This window comes from Elgaria multicarinata, chromosome 6, assembly GCF_023053635.1.
Source record: "Elgaria multicarinata webbii isolate HBS135686 ecotype San Diego chromosome 6, rElgMul1.1.pri, whole genome shotgun sequence".
Lineage (NCBI taxonomy): Eukaryota > Metazoa > Chordata > Lepidosauria > Squamata > Anguidae > Elgaria > Elgaria multicarinata.
The window spans coordinates 83,991,904-84,007,875 of NC_086176.1; the positions used below are offsets into that span (position 1 = coordinate 83,991,904).

Genomic DNA, 15,972 nt, shown 5'->3' on the forward strand with positions numbered 1-15,972 from the left:
CATATCAGAGGCAGGAAGCTTCATTTGGCAAGAGACAGAAATAATAACCCCAGAGCTGTGGGTAATTTGTACTTATCTATTTTGGAATGAACATGTTGGGAACTGTGGCACATTTCCTCTCACAAATCTATTCTTCCAACCAGCTGGGAGAGTAAACTTAAGTTTGTAAAGTGAACGCAAAATACACTTTCACTAAAATTATCCTTCATTCATCGTACAAGTTAATTTCTAAAGCTTTTAAAATTTGATGTTGTGCAGACTTCTACTGTTACTCTCTACTGTTAGTTTTACCCTACCCTGTGCCTGCTTACCCTACCCTGTACCTGTTGGCATTCTCTTCCCCTCCTTATTGTTTTACTATGATTTTATTAGATTGTAAGCCTATGCGGCAGGGTCTTGCTATTTACTGTTTTACTCTGTACAGCACCATGTACATTGATGGTGCTATATAAATAAATAATAATAATAATAATAATAATAATAATAATAATAATTTATTTTATTTATGATTTCAATTCTGGCTTTCAATGTAAAATTACCACAATTTATACACACACAAAGCCCCACACACAATTATAAAAATATGATAAAATAAGAAACAATTCTAAAACCAACAAAATAAAAGGAACAATAAAAAGAACTAAAGATAATGCTTCTCAAAAGGGAAAGGCTTGGGAAAATAAAAAGGCATTTGCCTGGCACTGAAAAGACATTTAAAGTAGGTGAGGTAGTTCCATAAAGTGAGCACCTCTACCTAGTTGTCACCTGCTTCACTTCATAAAGTGATGGCATCTAAGCAAAGGCCTTTATATGTATAGGCAGGTTCAGATTGATTTGGGGGTAGTGTTCCTTCTGGTACCCAGATTCCAAGCTGTTCAGGCCAGGAGTGGCCCGTGTTCAGAGGAGGGCAACCAGGATGATCAGGGGTCTAGAAACAAAGCCCTATGAAGAGAGACTGAAAGAACTGGGCATGTTTAGCCTGGAGAAGAGAAGATTGAGGGGAGACATGATAGCACTCTTCAAATACTTAAAAGGTTGTCACACAGAGGAGGGCCAGGATCTCTTCTCGATCCTCCCAGAGTGCAGGACACGGAATAACGGGCTCAAGTTAAAGGAAGCCAGATTCCGGCTGGACATCAGGAAAAACTTCCTGACTGTTAGAGCAGTGCGACAGTGGAATCAGTTACCTAGGGAGGTTGTGGGCTCTCCCACACTAGAGGCCTTCAAGAGGCAGCTGGACAACCATCTGTCAGGGATGCTTTAGGGTGGATTCCTGCATTGAGCAGGGGGTTGGACTCGATGGCCTTGTAGGCCCCTTCCAACTCTGCTATTCTATGATTCTATGCCAGATGTTGCTGGACTATAAAACTCCCATCATCCCTCGTTATGAGGCGTAGAGCTGTTGGGAGTTGGAGTCCAACAATATCTGGAAGGCCACAGGTTCCCCACTCCTAGTTTTGGGCTTTAAAAATAAATACTAGCACTTGGGCCAGAAACAAGACTGTAAGCCAACAAAGCAGTAGCAGCTCCATACAGTGAGGTGATTGTGTGCCAAGGCAAACCATTCAAAGCAGCTGCTGGCATTCATTTCTTCAGCCAGCTTAGTATTCCTATGAAGCATATCCAAGCAGCAGAAACAGCTCCTTTAAAGGTATGCCCTCAAGTCACACAATAAATATAGTTTCATGAGGATGCAAGAGCCCATGGAACGTAATGATTCACCTAGTCCAGCGTCCTGTTTCCCCAACCCGATGCATCTGAGGAGCTGACAAGCAGGCAACAGCCCTCTCCTGTTGTTGCTCTCAGAGGCTGGCATTCAATGGCATACAGCCTCTGAACCAGGAGGTTGCATATCCTCATCAGGACTACTAGCCATCAATAGATCCATTAAATTTATCTAGTCCCTTTTTAAAGCAATCTAAGCTACTGGCTGTTACTACCATATCCTGGGGCAGCAAATCCCATAAATTAGTTACATTCTCTGAGCTGGATCCAAATTTAAGCTGGATCAACTGTGCTGGCAGAAGTGAACTTCCCCACCACCTTCCTTCCCCTGGAGCACCTCCAGCCCTCTGAAAATGTTACATAAAGAGTGAAGAAATCCAGCTGAATGGAGTAAGCTGTGGAGCACATGTGTAGGGGGGATCCCCGAACATCGGAAGGTCATTCCTTTCTCTGGTGGACCTTTCTCTTATGGGTCCAGCCCTGTGTGAAGGCTTACTTCCTTTTGTTTATCCTGAATCTCCTGCCAATCTGTTTCATTGTAGTCTAGTCCTGATTAGAGCGAGAAAAATGTTTCTTTATCCAATTTCTCCACACCACCCTTTTATAAATCTCTGTCCTGTTGCCCCAGATTCCCCTTTTTTAATTTAGATATTGTAGCCTTTCCTCATAGGGAAGATGATTCCACCCCGATCATTTTGGTTCCCAGATTTTCCAGTGTTTAGAGACACTTCTGTCTATAGTAATACAGCTCTGGATCTGTCAGTAATACAATATTACACATGCTTCAATATCCATATTTATCCTGGAGGGAAGGTGAGGAGAGGAGAAGACAGAATGATCCAGGCCTCATTTTAAAAAATTGCTACACAAAACTATGACACAAATAAGACGGACAGACAGGCCACACAATCATTGTGGAATATAGTTCATTTTGTCTTTCCTTATAACAGGGGTGCAGAACCTCTTTTAGCCTGATGGCCAAATTCCATTTCAGAGAAGCTCTTCAGGGCCACTGCATTCCAGTGGTGGGCAGAGCCAAAAGCAAAGGAGGTGGGCCCAAAAAACCAAATACCAGCATGTTATTTTAAAGCTCTTACTGCCACTAACTAAGCCTTAAGAGAGACATGTCAACTACTTGGATGCGGTGGGGCAGAATGCACACAAACTGGGAAACCTCTAAACAGGTGGTGGTTGGGGAAAGGGAGTGGGAACAAGGGAAGAGATCATGGGCTACTGGAGGCCCCTGGAGGCCTGGATTTGGCCCCTGGGCCTGAGGTTCTGCACCCCTAAATCTTATAACATTCAAGCATTTTTACATTACACATTTTTGTTTATATGGTTCAGTTGGACTATTACAATTCCCATATTTCATTGATTGCAAGGGAAAGGCACCTAACATTAGACCCAGCTGATCAATACATGGCTAAATAGAACCTGTAATCAAACATTAAACATGCCGTTTGTATTCAACAACCATGAGGCAACCATGTACAAGACAAACGTTACATATGGGTTGGGAAACCAACCTAGAGTTTTTGAAAACTGGTTTCTAACAACAAATTGCCAACTTGTATACTAGCATTTGAATACTGATGCTATGGCATCAGCTCTATGTTAACCAGGGAAAGCCATGAACATTTATTCTTTGTCATACTTTAAACCAAACTTGGTTTTATACAAAAGTCTGAGGTAGCAAATAATGGTCTCACCCATATTATGAAAACCATGTTTTGATTGCGCTTTCTAAACCTAACGAACAATCATCCTGAGAAAAAGTTACCATTAGGAAAAGGCCCAAAGAGGCTTTACCTTAAAGAGAGAAGGCCAATTTCAACTAGAGATATAATATGGATTTCATTGTGCTTCACTCTAATACATTTTTGTTTGTATACTTTTTTTTAATCTTGAGGGGAAATTGATTGCAGACATTTTTCTTAGCAAACACTGCTTCCTCCCTCAAAAAAAAAAGATAAGAGATCTGTAAATAGAGTATGTGTACACACACACATACACACACAATGGAATGACTTTAGCCATAAGCCTATGGTCCTTCTAGACCTGATCCATATGCCTATACTATAAGGGTCATACAACCATAATGCAGGAAGAAGTAGCTTTGCTGGAGGAAGGATATTTTTTAAAGAAGAAATAAAAACTGTAGAGGGAAAATGTAGAGGGGTCAGTGTATATCCTTCAAAGGAAAAATAATGTGGAGAAGAAAACTTCAAGTCTGTCACTCTCCCCCCCAGCCTTTAAAATGACTATAGGAACACACATATAACAGCAGTGAAGCACTAAACCTGGAAAGAACTAAAAAAAAAGTAGGAATAAAATAAAACAACACCCACCCCCAAATCCTCACAAGATTTTCATAGGCTTGGCTGGGAAAATTGTGTACCCCATTCTCTCTTCATCTGCATGTGATGTGTTATGCATTGTCCACTGGGTACCCATGATAGTTGTACACCATCTTACATGCAGGATCTCAATAGCAGTGGGGCTGCTAGTAAGGAGAGAAAATTGCATTTAACTGGCAAAGCTAAATTGCAGCTCAAGAGCTGGATTACCTGCAAAGGTGACACAACTTGAAGGGAAGATATCTGTATCCCCCATAACTGAGCAGTTACAAGTACAAAATCATCAATAAAAAAAAATTAAAACATTTGAACACGCGATCAGTGATACTAATTATTGCACAGAGAAGATGTACACTGAGTTATATATACATGTTGGTTCAAAGAGCTGTACACCATAGGGATTGCACTGGTGAGACTACTGTTCCGAAATTTACTATAATTTATCATATGGTTTACACTTTTTTGAACCATCCTGTGGATCAGCATGGGAAACAGAAGGAACATCAGCACCAGAAAACGCCATTCCAAAGCTACTCAGCCACCTTGGAAGGATGGAATAACATAAATAGAGTAAGCTGTCAAAGTCATGACATACAACTCATTGCCCGCACATGCATTCAACTAGTAATGTCGGGGTGGGGGAGGGGTCTGTTAATACTAAAAAATCACTTTGCATAGGGATCATCAGTGACTACATACAATTCAAGGTAACAGAGGCTCAAGCCCTGTAGCAGTATAGGCTAAACATAATCATAAGTAGAATATTTTCATGGGCTAAGCCAGCAGTTCTGACTATGGGAGGGGTGGGGTGAAATGATGCTCCAAAGAAAGATAGGATTTTGTGCAGGTGGAGCCTTCTTCTCCCCACCAGCCAAGACTTGGGTGGGTTGACCACCACCTACTGAGAGAGGACTGGCCCAAATCCAATTTGTGGACAGGATTGTTCTGTGCTACCACTTCATCCTAACCTGATTTGGGAAGCATGTCTGGCTTGTTCTAATGATGTTTCCTGATACATGGTTTTAAGCAGGACGGAGCAGAGCATTCTTGCTCGTTCTTCTTCATAATTTTCTTATGTAGTTTTGGATTAGTACCCCAGTCCATAGATCCTTGCATGCACATGTCAACATGCAAGAATTAGCTGTGCTGGTCAAGGGTTTGGGGATGCTAGTGAGAGAAGGTAGAGTATGTTTAGTAGGGATACAAAATTCAAAAGATTGGGAACATAAACTACACACACACACACACACACACACACACTCCTGCTCCAAGGGCCCTAAGCAAGGATAGCTGCTTGGTGGTAACCTAGTACACTTTTACTTGAAGTTCACCATGACAGACCAGAGAGTTGCATGTCCAATGAGAGATATGGCTCAGCCAATCCCTCACTTAAAAAAAAAAAGTCTAGTCAATGGGTATCCTATATGGTTATGAGTCATCTATAAATGTTCTATGCATAAAATGCTTTTCAGAAGACAAACTGACCCATTCCTTCTGCTGTTCTGCAAGCTTTTCTGCCAAACATTTTATTAAAACAGGGTCCACTTTTGAATCAAATTTATTGGCAAACCAATGTCCATAGTTGATAAGCCATCTAAGCTCTGCAGCTCCATAGATGCACACACTGCGAAGATGTGTACCAGTACAGGGAGGATAGAGATGTTCCTCAAGATAATTCCATTTTACTAAACGAGTTTTGCTCTGCAGATCTGTGATATCCTGGGCTTCCCTTGAAATGTGCCCAGGGGTTCCAGGCACACGAACAAGGGATGCCCAGAAATGTTCATCGGGTGAGTAAGTGTCCTTTGACCACTCAAAAAAATCCAAAGCAAGGGAGCTCTCAAGGACATACTGTACAAAAGCACGGCATAAAACAAAATAGGCACTGCCTACAAAAACGTCAATATTATGGGGTGGTGGGTCTTTAGAGATATTTGTTTTCACAGGCATCTTCATGTATACAGAAGGCATTTCCTGAAGTTTGTAGTGATAGATAAACCGTTCCTTTTTACTGCTGCTTGGTTTGACTGTCTCCAACATGTTTCCTCCATTTAATTTCTTAAGTTCAGATACCAGCTCAAAGTTTGACTTCAAAGGAAAGTCTTGGCCACACAAATTGATTACATACTTCCATGGAATGGAAGATTTAAGCAAATCAGACAAACAATTCAAATCAGCCTGGAGCCTCGAAATAGAGGCATATTCCACCACTTCCAGTTTGGATGCAATGAAAATATTGGGGAAACATTTCGCTAGATTCTCCAATGCATGCTTGAAAGTGCTAGATGACTTTTGGTCATAATGGAGACAGTAAACATTTTGACTGTTGTATATTGTATGGATGAGCCTCTCAACCATCATGGCATCTTTGTGAACAACCAGAGAGTAACCTAATGGGAATTTTTCCTCTTCCAGGGAAATGGGCTTTAGATGATATCCTCTAATTGTACGGTATATCTGACAGTTACTAGTCATTGCTACAACATCTTCATCATCTAAATCAATAATCTCTTTTCTCTTTATCTCTAAAGATTTTCCAATCTCCACAGGCTCCTGATCATATATGGAGGAACAGTTAATTTCATACTGGGAATCTTTTTTGAAATGGGTGTACTTGTTTTTCACAAATGACGAGGTGCTTAAAAAGGGTTCTACAAAGTAGATATCTTTGTGAAGGAATAACAGTCGTTCAAATTTGAGAAGTTTCAGAAGCAAGAACAGCCACACTGTTATAAACAAGATTAAGAGACTCCGTCCTGTTGAATAATTGTAGGAGAACTGGTATCTCTTCATTCTGTGAAAAGAAAGAAATACAGTCAGGACAATATATAAAGTAATATATAATAGTAATTTTATACTTTTCACATACGACACAAAATCCGACAAGACTGCAACTTCAAAGATAGCAGAAAAATTAGGTGCTTCTACATTTCCTTATATTTTTCGTAGCAGCCACAAACAAATATGCCGCATTAACTTTATGCAAAGCTTTGTTTTCTTGATTCAAAGTCAGAGCAGTTCCTTCTTTATCCTGAAGTAAATGGGACAAAGTATCAATTGTCATCTTTACTCATAATGACTAGTGAGGTGTCCAGGCTGAATCAGAAACCAGGCTCTCTAGGGGCTGTCTATACGTTCCAGAAGCCCCCAGGTGGCTCCATGGTGGTGCTGCATCGATTATACTACACAGCAGCCACCTCAAAGCCTTTGCAGGGCTTTCCAGAGAAGCCCCACTTTTTAAAAGTTGTGGACTTACCCCCAACTTTTCAGGATGGAGCATGGTGAACACGGCCCTTTGACTGTCTAACCAAGCTCCATCCTCGATGTGAAGCCATGGCCAGACGGATAGCAACCCCTGATTGGTCGCCATCCACCTGGGCAGATGGTGGGCTCAGCCGCCAGAACCCCTGCACTTTTGCTGCAGGGTCAAGATTAGCCACCGCTACCCCGACACAGCAAAAGCACGTGGTTTAGCTTAGCACAGCAGCAACCGACTGCCATATAGGCAGCCCCCAGGATGTCTGTGTGTGGGGAGGCATCCTCTGCCCCAGTGTTGTTTCTCAATCTGCTCTGTTCCACCCAATGGTGACGAGAACAGTGTTGCAGCTGGCAGGAAATCTCCTGAGACTCTGTCAATAGAGACAGTGATGCTACTACAGGACAAGCAAGAAATAAGACAAGATTGTGAGTAATGTCCAGTGACTGAACAACATAGTTAAAATTTTATCAGTTTGGGTGTACATCTATATACTGTTTTAAAATTGTTTTAAAATTTTAAATCATAAATTTTAAGTAATGTCTGTTTGTTTTTAATGATTATGTGATTTTTTGAAATGGTCAGAAGACTTATTCAATAAAGGTATTCATTCATTCATTCATTCATTCATTCATATACTGTAGCTATAATGTAGGATTTTGCTGATTCATTGAATTCAATAGGTAAAATAGGCCAGTTCCTCATCAAGGAGAATTATAAATAGTCATTACTTTTTTCGTACTACACCCTCTGTAGGAGGATACACAGGATACATTAGGACATATGCTATGTGTTGTGTGTTTTTCGTACAATTTTGGTTTAGGACTATTTTTCTTCATATTAAAATAAAACAGAGATTTTGTCTCTTTTCTTTTTTTATGCGAAGAGATATTTTATCTAAGGAGTTGTTGAACGATATTACAGCATGATGTTTTGTAAGAACAGGGAAGTGGGAGGAGGACAGATAAATATGAACAAACACAACATTAAGCCTTTTTAGTTTGGGAGAACTAATATTCTTAAAACCCACATTATTCTAAAGAAAGAAACGTACAACAGCCCTGTCCCAAATAAACTGCTTTTAGCAACAACTCTGTAATAAAACATTGGTTACTGGAGGAACCTATGCCTTGGTGCAGTTTAAATGGCAGAGGGAAATGTTTGTATAGCTCAGGAGTCCCTCAACTTTTTGGGCTGGTGGAATTTCAGAATTTCGAGAGACTGTTATGGGCACTCTCTCAAAATGGGTACCATGAGGAGGGGGTTGGCCATTCACAACATGACTGCCATGGTGGGTTTGGGCAGTCACAAAACACCCATTTCCTAGTAGACAAAGTGGTGAAGCTAAAAGAAAAGTAACTTACTGAAGAACAAAACCATTTTTTCAAACCCAGTTTTCTGCACAAACTGATGAGTCTCAGAGACAAGTAACTTGGACAAGAATGCCACATGGTGCCCAGAAGCATTCTGGGAAATAAAAAGTGCTGGAGGCCAGTACCCCACTTTGCAGAGTTGTCCACAGGCACAGTGGGGCCCATGGGCTCCATGTTGGAGACCCCAGCTTTAGCCCATAAGGCAGTATCTAGTGCTGTCCAAAGCACCTATCACTTTTGCTACAGGGGCTTAGAAATTTGGACATGAAGTGGAAACGCTCATTTCTAGAATGGGACAGGTCAACAGAGCTCACATAATAGAAGCATTACAACTTGTTTCATTGCCTGCTTTATGAAGCACTAAGGGCCAAGCTTAAATTCCTCCTACTCAAATTGCCATTTTTCTAATCCAAATTGTGCCCATGCGTACTGATTAGAAGAATGTTTCGTTTGGCCCTGAATCCCTGTTACGCAAGTGGTGGGTCCTGTTTGTGCAAAGGAATCAGCAGGAGCACAACAGCAGCCCCATTGAATACTACCCAAAGTCTCCTAACACTCGTCCTCTCCAAAAGAGGACTCCTCTCATATCAAGTGCTTGGGCATACAGTCAGTAGCAAGGGAAATGCCAGGCAGCTGGGCTAGCACTCATAGATTTGTTGAAAGAGATAGTTCAGAAACACCCTGTCAGCAGAGGATGCACATACATGGAAACTGGCAGCACGAAGCCTTGTTCAGCAAATACTGTACAAAGGAAGTATTGTGCAGTCTTTATTATGCAAAACCTGCTACAAGTTGAGAGCTTTAACCTCAAGCGAACTGATGAATACATAAACAGCGAAACAAGGTGATTTCTGAATAGCTCTGGAATAAGTGTTGGATACAACCATATATTTCTGCCTGTAGCTAAATCATGCAGAAAAGGTTACCCTAGCAAGCCATTGAATTCCTTCAGAAGGCTGAATTTAACTACATGGCAGAATATTCTAAACCCAGGACCATCTTAAGACATGCAAAGCCATCGTGATATGGCTTCATGGTCTCTAAAATGGCATCAGGGTTTTCTGTGATACATGGGCATCTCCAAATGCACAGTCTTGAATCTGCGACGCACAGAATGTGGCCTGAACTGTTCTTGATGATATGGCTATTTAACACTTGGATGAGTACAACCACCCCCATGCTCTAGAATATAATTTTGTTTTCAGGGAAGATTCCTGACAGCAAAAATAGATGGATATTCAGAATACCAGCTTTAGCTAGATGTTTTGCCAATTAAATGTTACAGGAATAGAATTGTCACTTCAACTTCTGTATTCCCTTATCTGTAGGCACAATCATCTGTTCAGAAGTTGACACAAATTTTCTGTCAGGTAAATTGTTTGAAAGCTGTTTTTGCACCCCGAAATATGAAGACAGCAATCTGGAAGCAACAGTTAAAAGGCGCATGCTCTTTGTGCCTATTTTCATGCTGACACATCACTGGTAGCCAAACTATGAAATGTGCATACTGTGAAACGGCTGCACTATGACTCATATTTTTGGGTGTCTATTTATGCATTCCAGAGTACCAGAATGCACAGACAGAAATTGGCTGGGAGAAGACTCAAGACTAAGCTGCCTTGGATGAAGCCTTCCCCAGAAGCTACGTGTACAGAGCCATGCTCTGCCCCACCCCTGTATAAAATTCTAAATGTACGAGTCGCCTTTCAGCCCAAATAGGGTCCCCAAAGCAACCTACAAATAAATTTTAAAACAATATAAAAACTTTAAAAAGCCATTTTGAGCACAGTCCAACAAGATTTATGTTCGATAAATTATTGTAAGAGGAGCCACCGTGGAACTTTCTATGACAGCTGAGAGCAGTGAGTGGGGAAATCCAAGCAGGGACAACCCTCCCCCAGGTCTCTGTCTATGCCCCAGGGGACCAGGCCATCTGCTATATCCTGTGGCTCTCCAGATGCCAACTGGGAGCAAAAGTATCACTGTCTTTAAAACTAATTTTAAAACATCACCAGCAGAATTAAGAGGGAGATACTTTAAAACAGAGTGTGGAGCTAATGCATTTCAAATACTAAAAAGCCATACAAAGTAAAAAGGTTTTGACAGCCCACCTAAAACTGAACAAAGAAGGGGCCAGCCTAACATCATTTGGGAGAGTTCCACAGACAGGGTGCTGTCACAGAAAAGGCCCTATCCCATTTCCCAAAAGCCTCTTGTCTCTTGATAGTGGGACACGCGGAAGAGCATACAAAGTTCATATGGGAGGAAAGGAGGTGGTCTTTCAGATAACCTGACCCTAGGGCTGCTTAGGGCTCTATCGGTAAGCACCTTGCATCATGCCCAAAGACAGATTTGGCAACCAGAGCAGATGACTGGTGCAATATGGCCAACAAAGTGCATGCCAGAGAACAACTTTGTACTAGCTGCAGTTTTCGAACAGTCTTCAAGGACAGCCCCATGTAGAGTGCATTGCAATAACATAAATGGAAGGTGATCAAGGCATAGAACATTGTGGCCAAATTTGCCTGCTCCAAGGAGGGGTACAATGTGCACACCAGTTGAAGCTGGGCAAAGGTGCTCCTGGCCACAACAGCTACTTGTTCCTCCAGGGGCAGTGCTGAGTCCAGAAGCATGTGATGGAGGCCCACCCTGTCCATTTGAAGGGCCACCCTATCCAGAAGAGGCTGTACCTCCAATTCCAGATTCCTACTGACCAATAGTACCTCTATCTTGTCTGGACTGAGCCTTAGCTTGTTAATCCACATCCAATCCATCACGTCTATGCAATCGTTCAGTTCTTCGCAGCAGTTGACAAAAAGAGCTAGAACTGGGTATTATCAGCATAGTGATACCCAACCCCAAAATGCCAAATGAACTCTCCCAGTGGCTTCATGTAGATACTGTACAGAATAGGGGTAACTGATTGATCTGCCTTCCATGAGAGAACTCCACTCGCAGAAGGTCACTCTGCCCAATTTCGGGGAATCCCACCCACACTACAGCAGGATCTCCTGACACTCTGTGTAGCATTTTCAGTTGCTGATGCAGAAAGAAGGGGCCAAGAAAGCCACTTCCACCAGCACAGTTAAACTTAGATCTGGATCCAATAATAAATAGATAGATACAGAGAAAAGGAGATTTGCAAGATAACCAGAGGTTAGAGCTAGAATCGTGCATGTGTTACCTTTTAGCTCAATTCTATGGCAGCTTGCTGGAATGCAACCAAAATTAATTCTCTCATTTGCACCAGTCTTTAGCGGGTGTTAGCTGTAGCCTTCCTCTTTTGTGTTACCCTCCTTTCCCCTATGCATCCCATTTTCCTTTTTTTACTTCTTTATTGGTGGGTATAGAGAAGGGACAGCTGTGAAGAGTTTTTATTCCTTTATTTCCCATTTTCCTCATCTTTTAAAAAAGCTACTCTTGTGAACGGAAGGCAGAATCAGGATCATTATAGTAACCAGTGAGTTACGCTGCCAACTACTATCATGATGGCTGATATTAAATAAATGCAAAGACCTATGGCAAACTTGCCTTGCTGGGTCACTGTTCTGCCTTTGCTATCAACTGGTGGGATTTATTTGGTATTGCTGCCTCCTGTTAAAAAGGCAGTTAGCAGAGAAAAACAAAAGGGCAAAGCTGGAGGAGGAGAACTGCCCCACCTTCCCTTTCATCAACAAGACTCCATTCAAAGCACAACAAAAGAAAAAGTGAGAGGACAGCAATACATGGGAGCTTAAGGACACATTAAATCCACTTGGGGAAAATAATCCAGACTTTCCCCACACCAAAATAATACACAAAATGGAGAAAAAGAGGTGAAATGGGTGCAGGACAGGGACGACGTCATGTGAGTCCTGAGCTGCAAAGCTGAATACCAGACGTGGCAAGAGTGCATTAAACCTCTGGTGTGATGGAGTTCATAGAAGCCCACTTCCGACCTTACTGTTCAAAGCAGAAAAGTCATGAGCAGATTGGGGAGGGGGCCAGTACATGTGGCCATGCAGACCCCCACAAGTTGAAATTCTTTGTTCGGGCATATCAAGAATAATGTTCAGGCATCACAAGCATAATGCCTAAACAAGTCTAATGCTATTACATAAATTATATTCTTATTTTACATGGAGCTGAAAAGGATTTAAAATCTGGTCTTCCCAATTCATATCCAAAACTGTCTTCCAACCTAACAGCACACAATCCTATTCAAATTTACTCAGAAGTAAGTCCTATTGAGTTCCACAGAGCTTACTTTCAGGTAACTATGTATAGAATTGCAGACTATGGTTGCAAAACTATGCTTACTTAGGAGTTAAGCCCCCTTGAACACAGTTGGACTAATTTCTGAGTAGACATAGAGGTCTCATTTTTTAATAATTACATCTGTTTTTTGTTTTCTTATGTTAGTATGAAATGCAGTGCATGATGTAAGCAGGCATTTACATCTTAATTTTTTTTTCTGGAGAAGAGGTGCTAAATGACATTAAAGTATTTTAATCACAGAATCACCTCATCTGAGTCACAAGTAAGTCTTTAAATATCCCATTTGGTACTAGGCAAATTCTTTATTCCCTCCCCCACCCCAAAGTTTGGAAACATTTTGGACAAATATACACGTCTCTCTCATAAGGCCATATGCATCCCCTAATTATATAAATGAACAAGAAAGAGTTTGTCTTTATTTCAGGATGATGGGTGCATCAAGTAACCACACTGATCCACACAAAATTCATATAGCCTTTGGCCACAGCAGTCACATGGCTTTCCTGCATGCCACCACAAATGTTTCCTCTCTTTTTTCCATGCTATGTTTAAAATGACTTTTCTAACTCAAGCTTAAGAGAAGGTCTAAATGATTTTCAAATCCTTGCTAAAAATTATATATATTTTTGTCTTGCTAATTCAAGGTCTAAGGCAGGGGTGAGCAAAACGCATCCCTCTGGCCCTTTTTGTGACTACCATAAACCCCATCACCAGTGACAAATTAATCGTGGCAGAAAAAAAGAGAATCGTGCTCCCAGACCCCAGGGTGCTTTGCTTTAAAAATAAATCACTGTGTTTCCCCCCACCCCCATGCAACCAAAATTCAGCTGCAGTAGGGATGGAGCCCCTGGTGGGGTCCAGACCAGCAATGCGGCCTCCTGGCCTCCAGACATGACCCTGCCATGGGGGCTGTTTATGTGCAGGGAAAGCACCACGGTGGCTGTGGATCTGCACTGCGTTGGTTAGACGAAACAGGCGCAGCTTCACAGCCACTGCGGGGCTTTCCTGCAATGCTGCCATTTGAAAAACTCAGGGATTTACCCCGACTTTTTCAATCAGAGTGACGTTAACACGACATTTCTGCCATGTAACATCACTCTAGGGCCAATCAGGGGCAGTGACTGGTAGAAGGCGACCGCGGATTGGTTGTCTTCCATCAGGAAGAGGGCAGGGGTGACTCCAGTACCAAATGGCTGCCCAGAAATCCTGAGCTCCCTCCTCAGCGTTGGGATTACCCGACGCTGCCCCGGGAGAGGGAAAGTGCAGGGTTAGAGAGGGAGAAGGCACTAACCCAGACCCCAGATCTAAGGGATGACCTAATCTAGGCCTATTTACCTGGAGTTATTTCTACAGACACATGATCATTGTAACCATTACATTGTGTCTGCCTTAGTGTCATCATTTTATCCATTCTAAATTCATTACAAACATGTTTGTGTTATAATCAAGCTGCTCTTAGGCAGCAGGTCTGAAATGGATCAAGGGCAGACATTTGGCTTGGTTACTACGCTCCTTCTCATGATATGTGCTGTATAAATTAAGGGAAATGATTCATAAACTTTTTCCTTCCTGCATCTGTAAGTGGTAGAAGCATTCTAGAGTTCTCACACTGCACTGGAACTAGGAAAATATGAGGAAAGGGTAACTATACACTGTAATACTTAGCCTAATTTAAGATTCTGCCTGTATATACACCCAACTCTCAACTAATGAGAAGTCAGTACCATGTGGCTATTTTCTGCTCCTAAATAGTATTTCCTCACACTGAAATGACAACATGTATACCAATTAGTTTCTCTTCCTGTTGTTTCCAAACATCTGTGAGTCAACCCCAAACGTGTTTGTTCCTGTTGGAAAGTTAGACCCAGTAGCAAGATATGCCCCAGGATTCCTTCCCCATTACGTAACAGAAGCGCTGAGGTCTTCTTCAGGCTATCAGCCTCTCACAAAAATAGGCTGACCATATGAAAAGGAGGACAGGGCTCCTGTATCTTTAACAGTTGTACCGAAAAGGCAATTTCAGCAGGTGTCATTTGTATATATGGGGAACCTGGGGAAATTTCCTCTTCATCACAACAGTTAAAGCTGCAGGTGCCCTGCCCTCTTTTAAATCTGGTCACTCTAGTATAGCTCCTGCAGCTTTAACTGTGGTGCTGAAGAGGGAATTTCACCAGGATCTCCATATATACAAATGACACCTGCTGAAATTCCCTTTTCTATGCAACTGTTAAAGATACAAGAGCCCTGTCCTCCTTTTCATATGGTCACCCTAACAAAAATACCTCCTGATGACTCTCCCTCATGCAAAAGCTCCAAGGCAAACTCCCTTAGATAATCTCCCTCCCTGGATGCCTCTCAAAAGCTCCTTATATTTGCTCCAGTTAGAACTCTCCAGCCGATCAGCTTTGGTTGGCAAACATTCTGTCCTGTTACTCTGTTCAAACTTAGGACCAATGGGAATCTTTAGGATGTTCACTTATTCTCCAATCAGATGGGACCAATTTCTAACCTACCTTTCCATATATAAAGACAGAAATGTGGCCTCATTCCCCTCTCACAGTAACAGCCATACTATGAGAGCCATTTTTACAATTTATGTCTCCTCAGGTTCAAGCTTTGGGTAAAAAGCATTCATTTTTCTCTTGTACTGTTAACCTTTTCACTCCTTCTTAACAATGAACAAAACATAACAGTTAAAAATTTACCTCAGCTTCTTCACAAACCATAATAACACAATAATTCCAGCAGTTTTAATCTCTACCAGGAGCAAGTCTTTTTATAAAGGTATTCGGCCTGTTTGCATGATCACAGATGGGAAAATAAGCCATAGTGGCTTATTTGCCCCGCCACATGTGCCTGTGGGATTTGCATAATTACCTTTGACAATGCAGCTTGCCAGCCAAGATGCCTTTTTGCCATGGTTAACAAGCCACCTCAGAACCCTACAGCCACTCTCACAGGTTTGCATGAAATGGCAAGCTGTGCTGATGAGGGCCTAACTATG

The 15,972-nt window shown here is 41.8% G+C and overlaps 1 protein-coding gene across 5 annotated transcripts in view; it reads right to left on the reverse strand.

The window, feature by feature from the left end:
- Window positions 1-1,275: 1,275 nt before the first annotated feature.
- The window catches only part of GCNT4 (glucosaminyl (N-acetyl) transferase 4), a 35,369-nt gene continuing 20,672 nt past the window's right edge, over window positions 1,276-15,972 (reverse strand). For all 5 annotated transcript variants that reach the window (XM_063127947.1, XM_063127943.1, XM_063127945.1 and 2 more), the window contains one exon: window positions 1,276-6,876. In XM_063127947.1, the coding sequence (XP_062984017.1) occupies window positions 5,511-6,875 (1,365 nt within the window). In that variant the 5' untranslated portion in view covers window position 6,876 and the 3' untranslated portion in view covers window positions 1,276-5,510. The remainder of the gene's footprint in view (window positions 6,877-15,972) is intronic.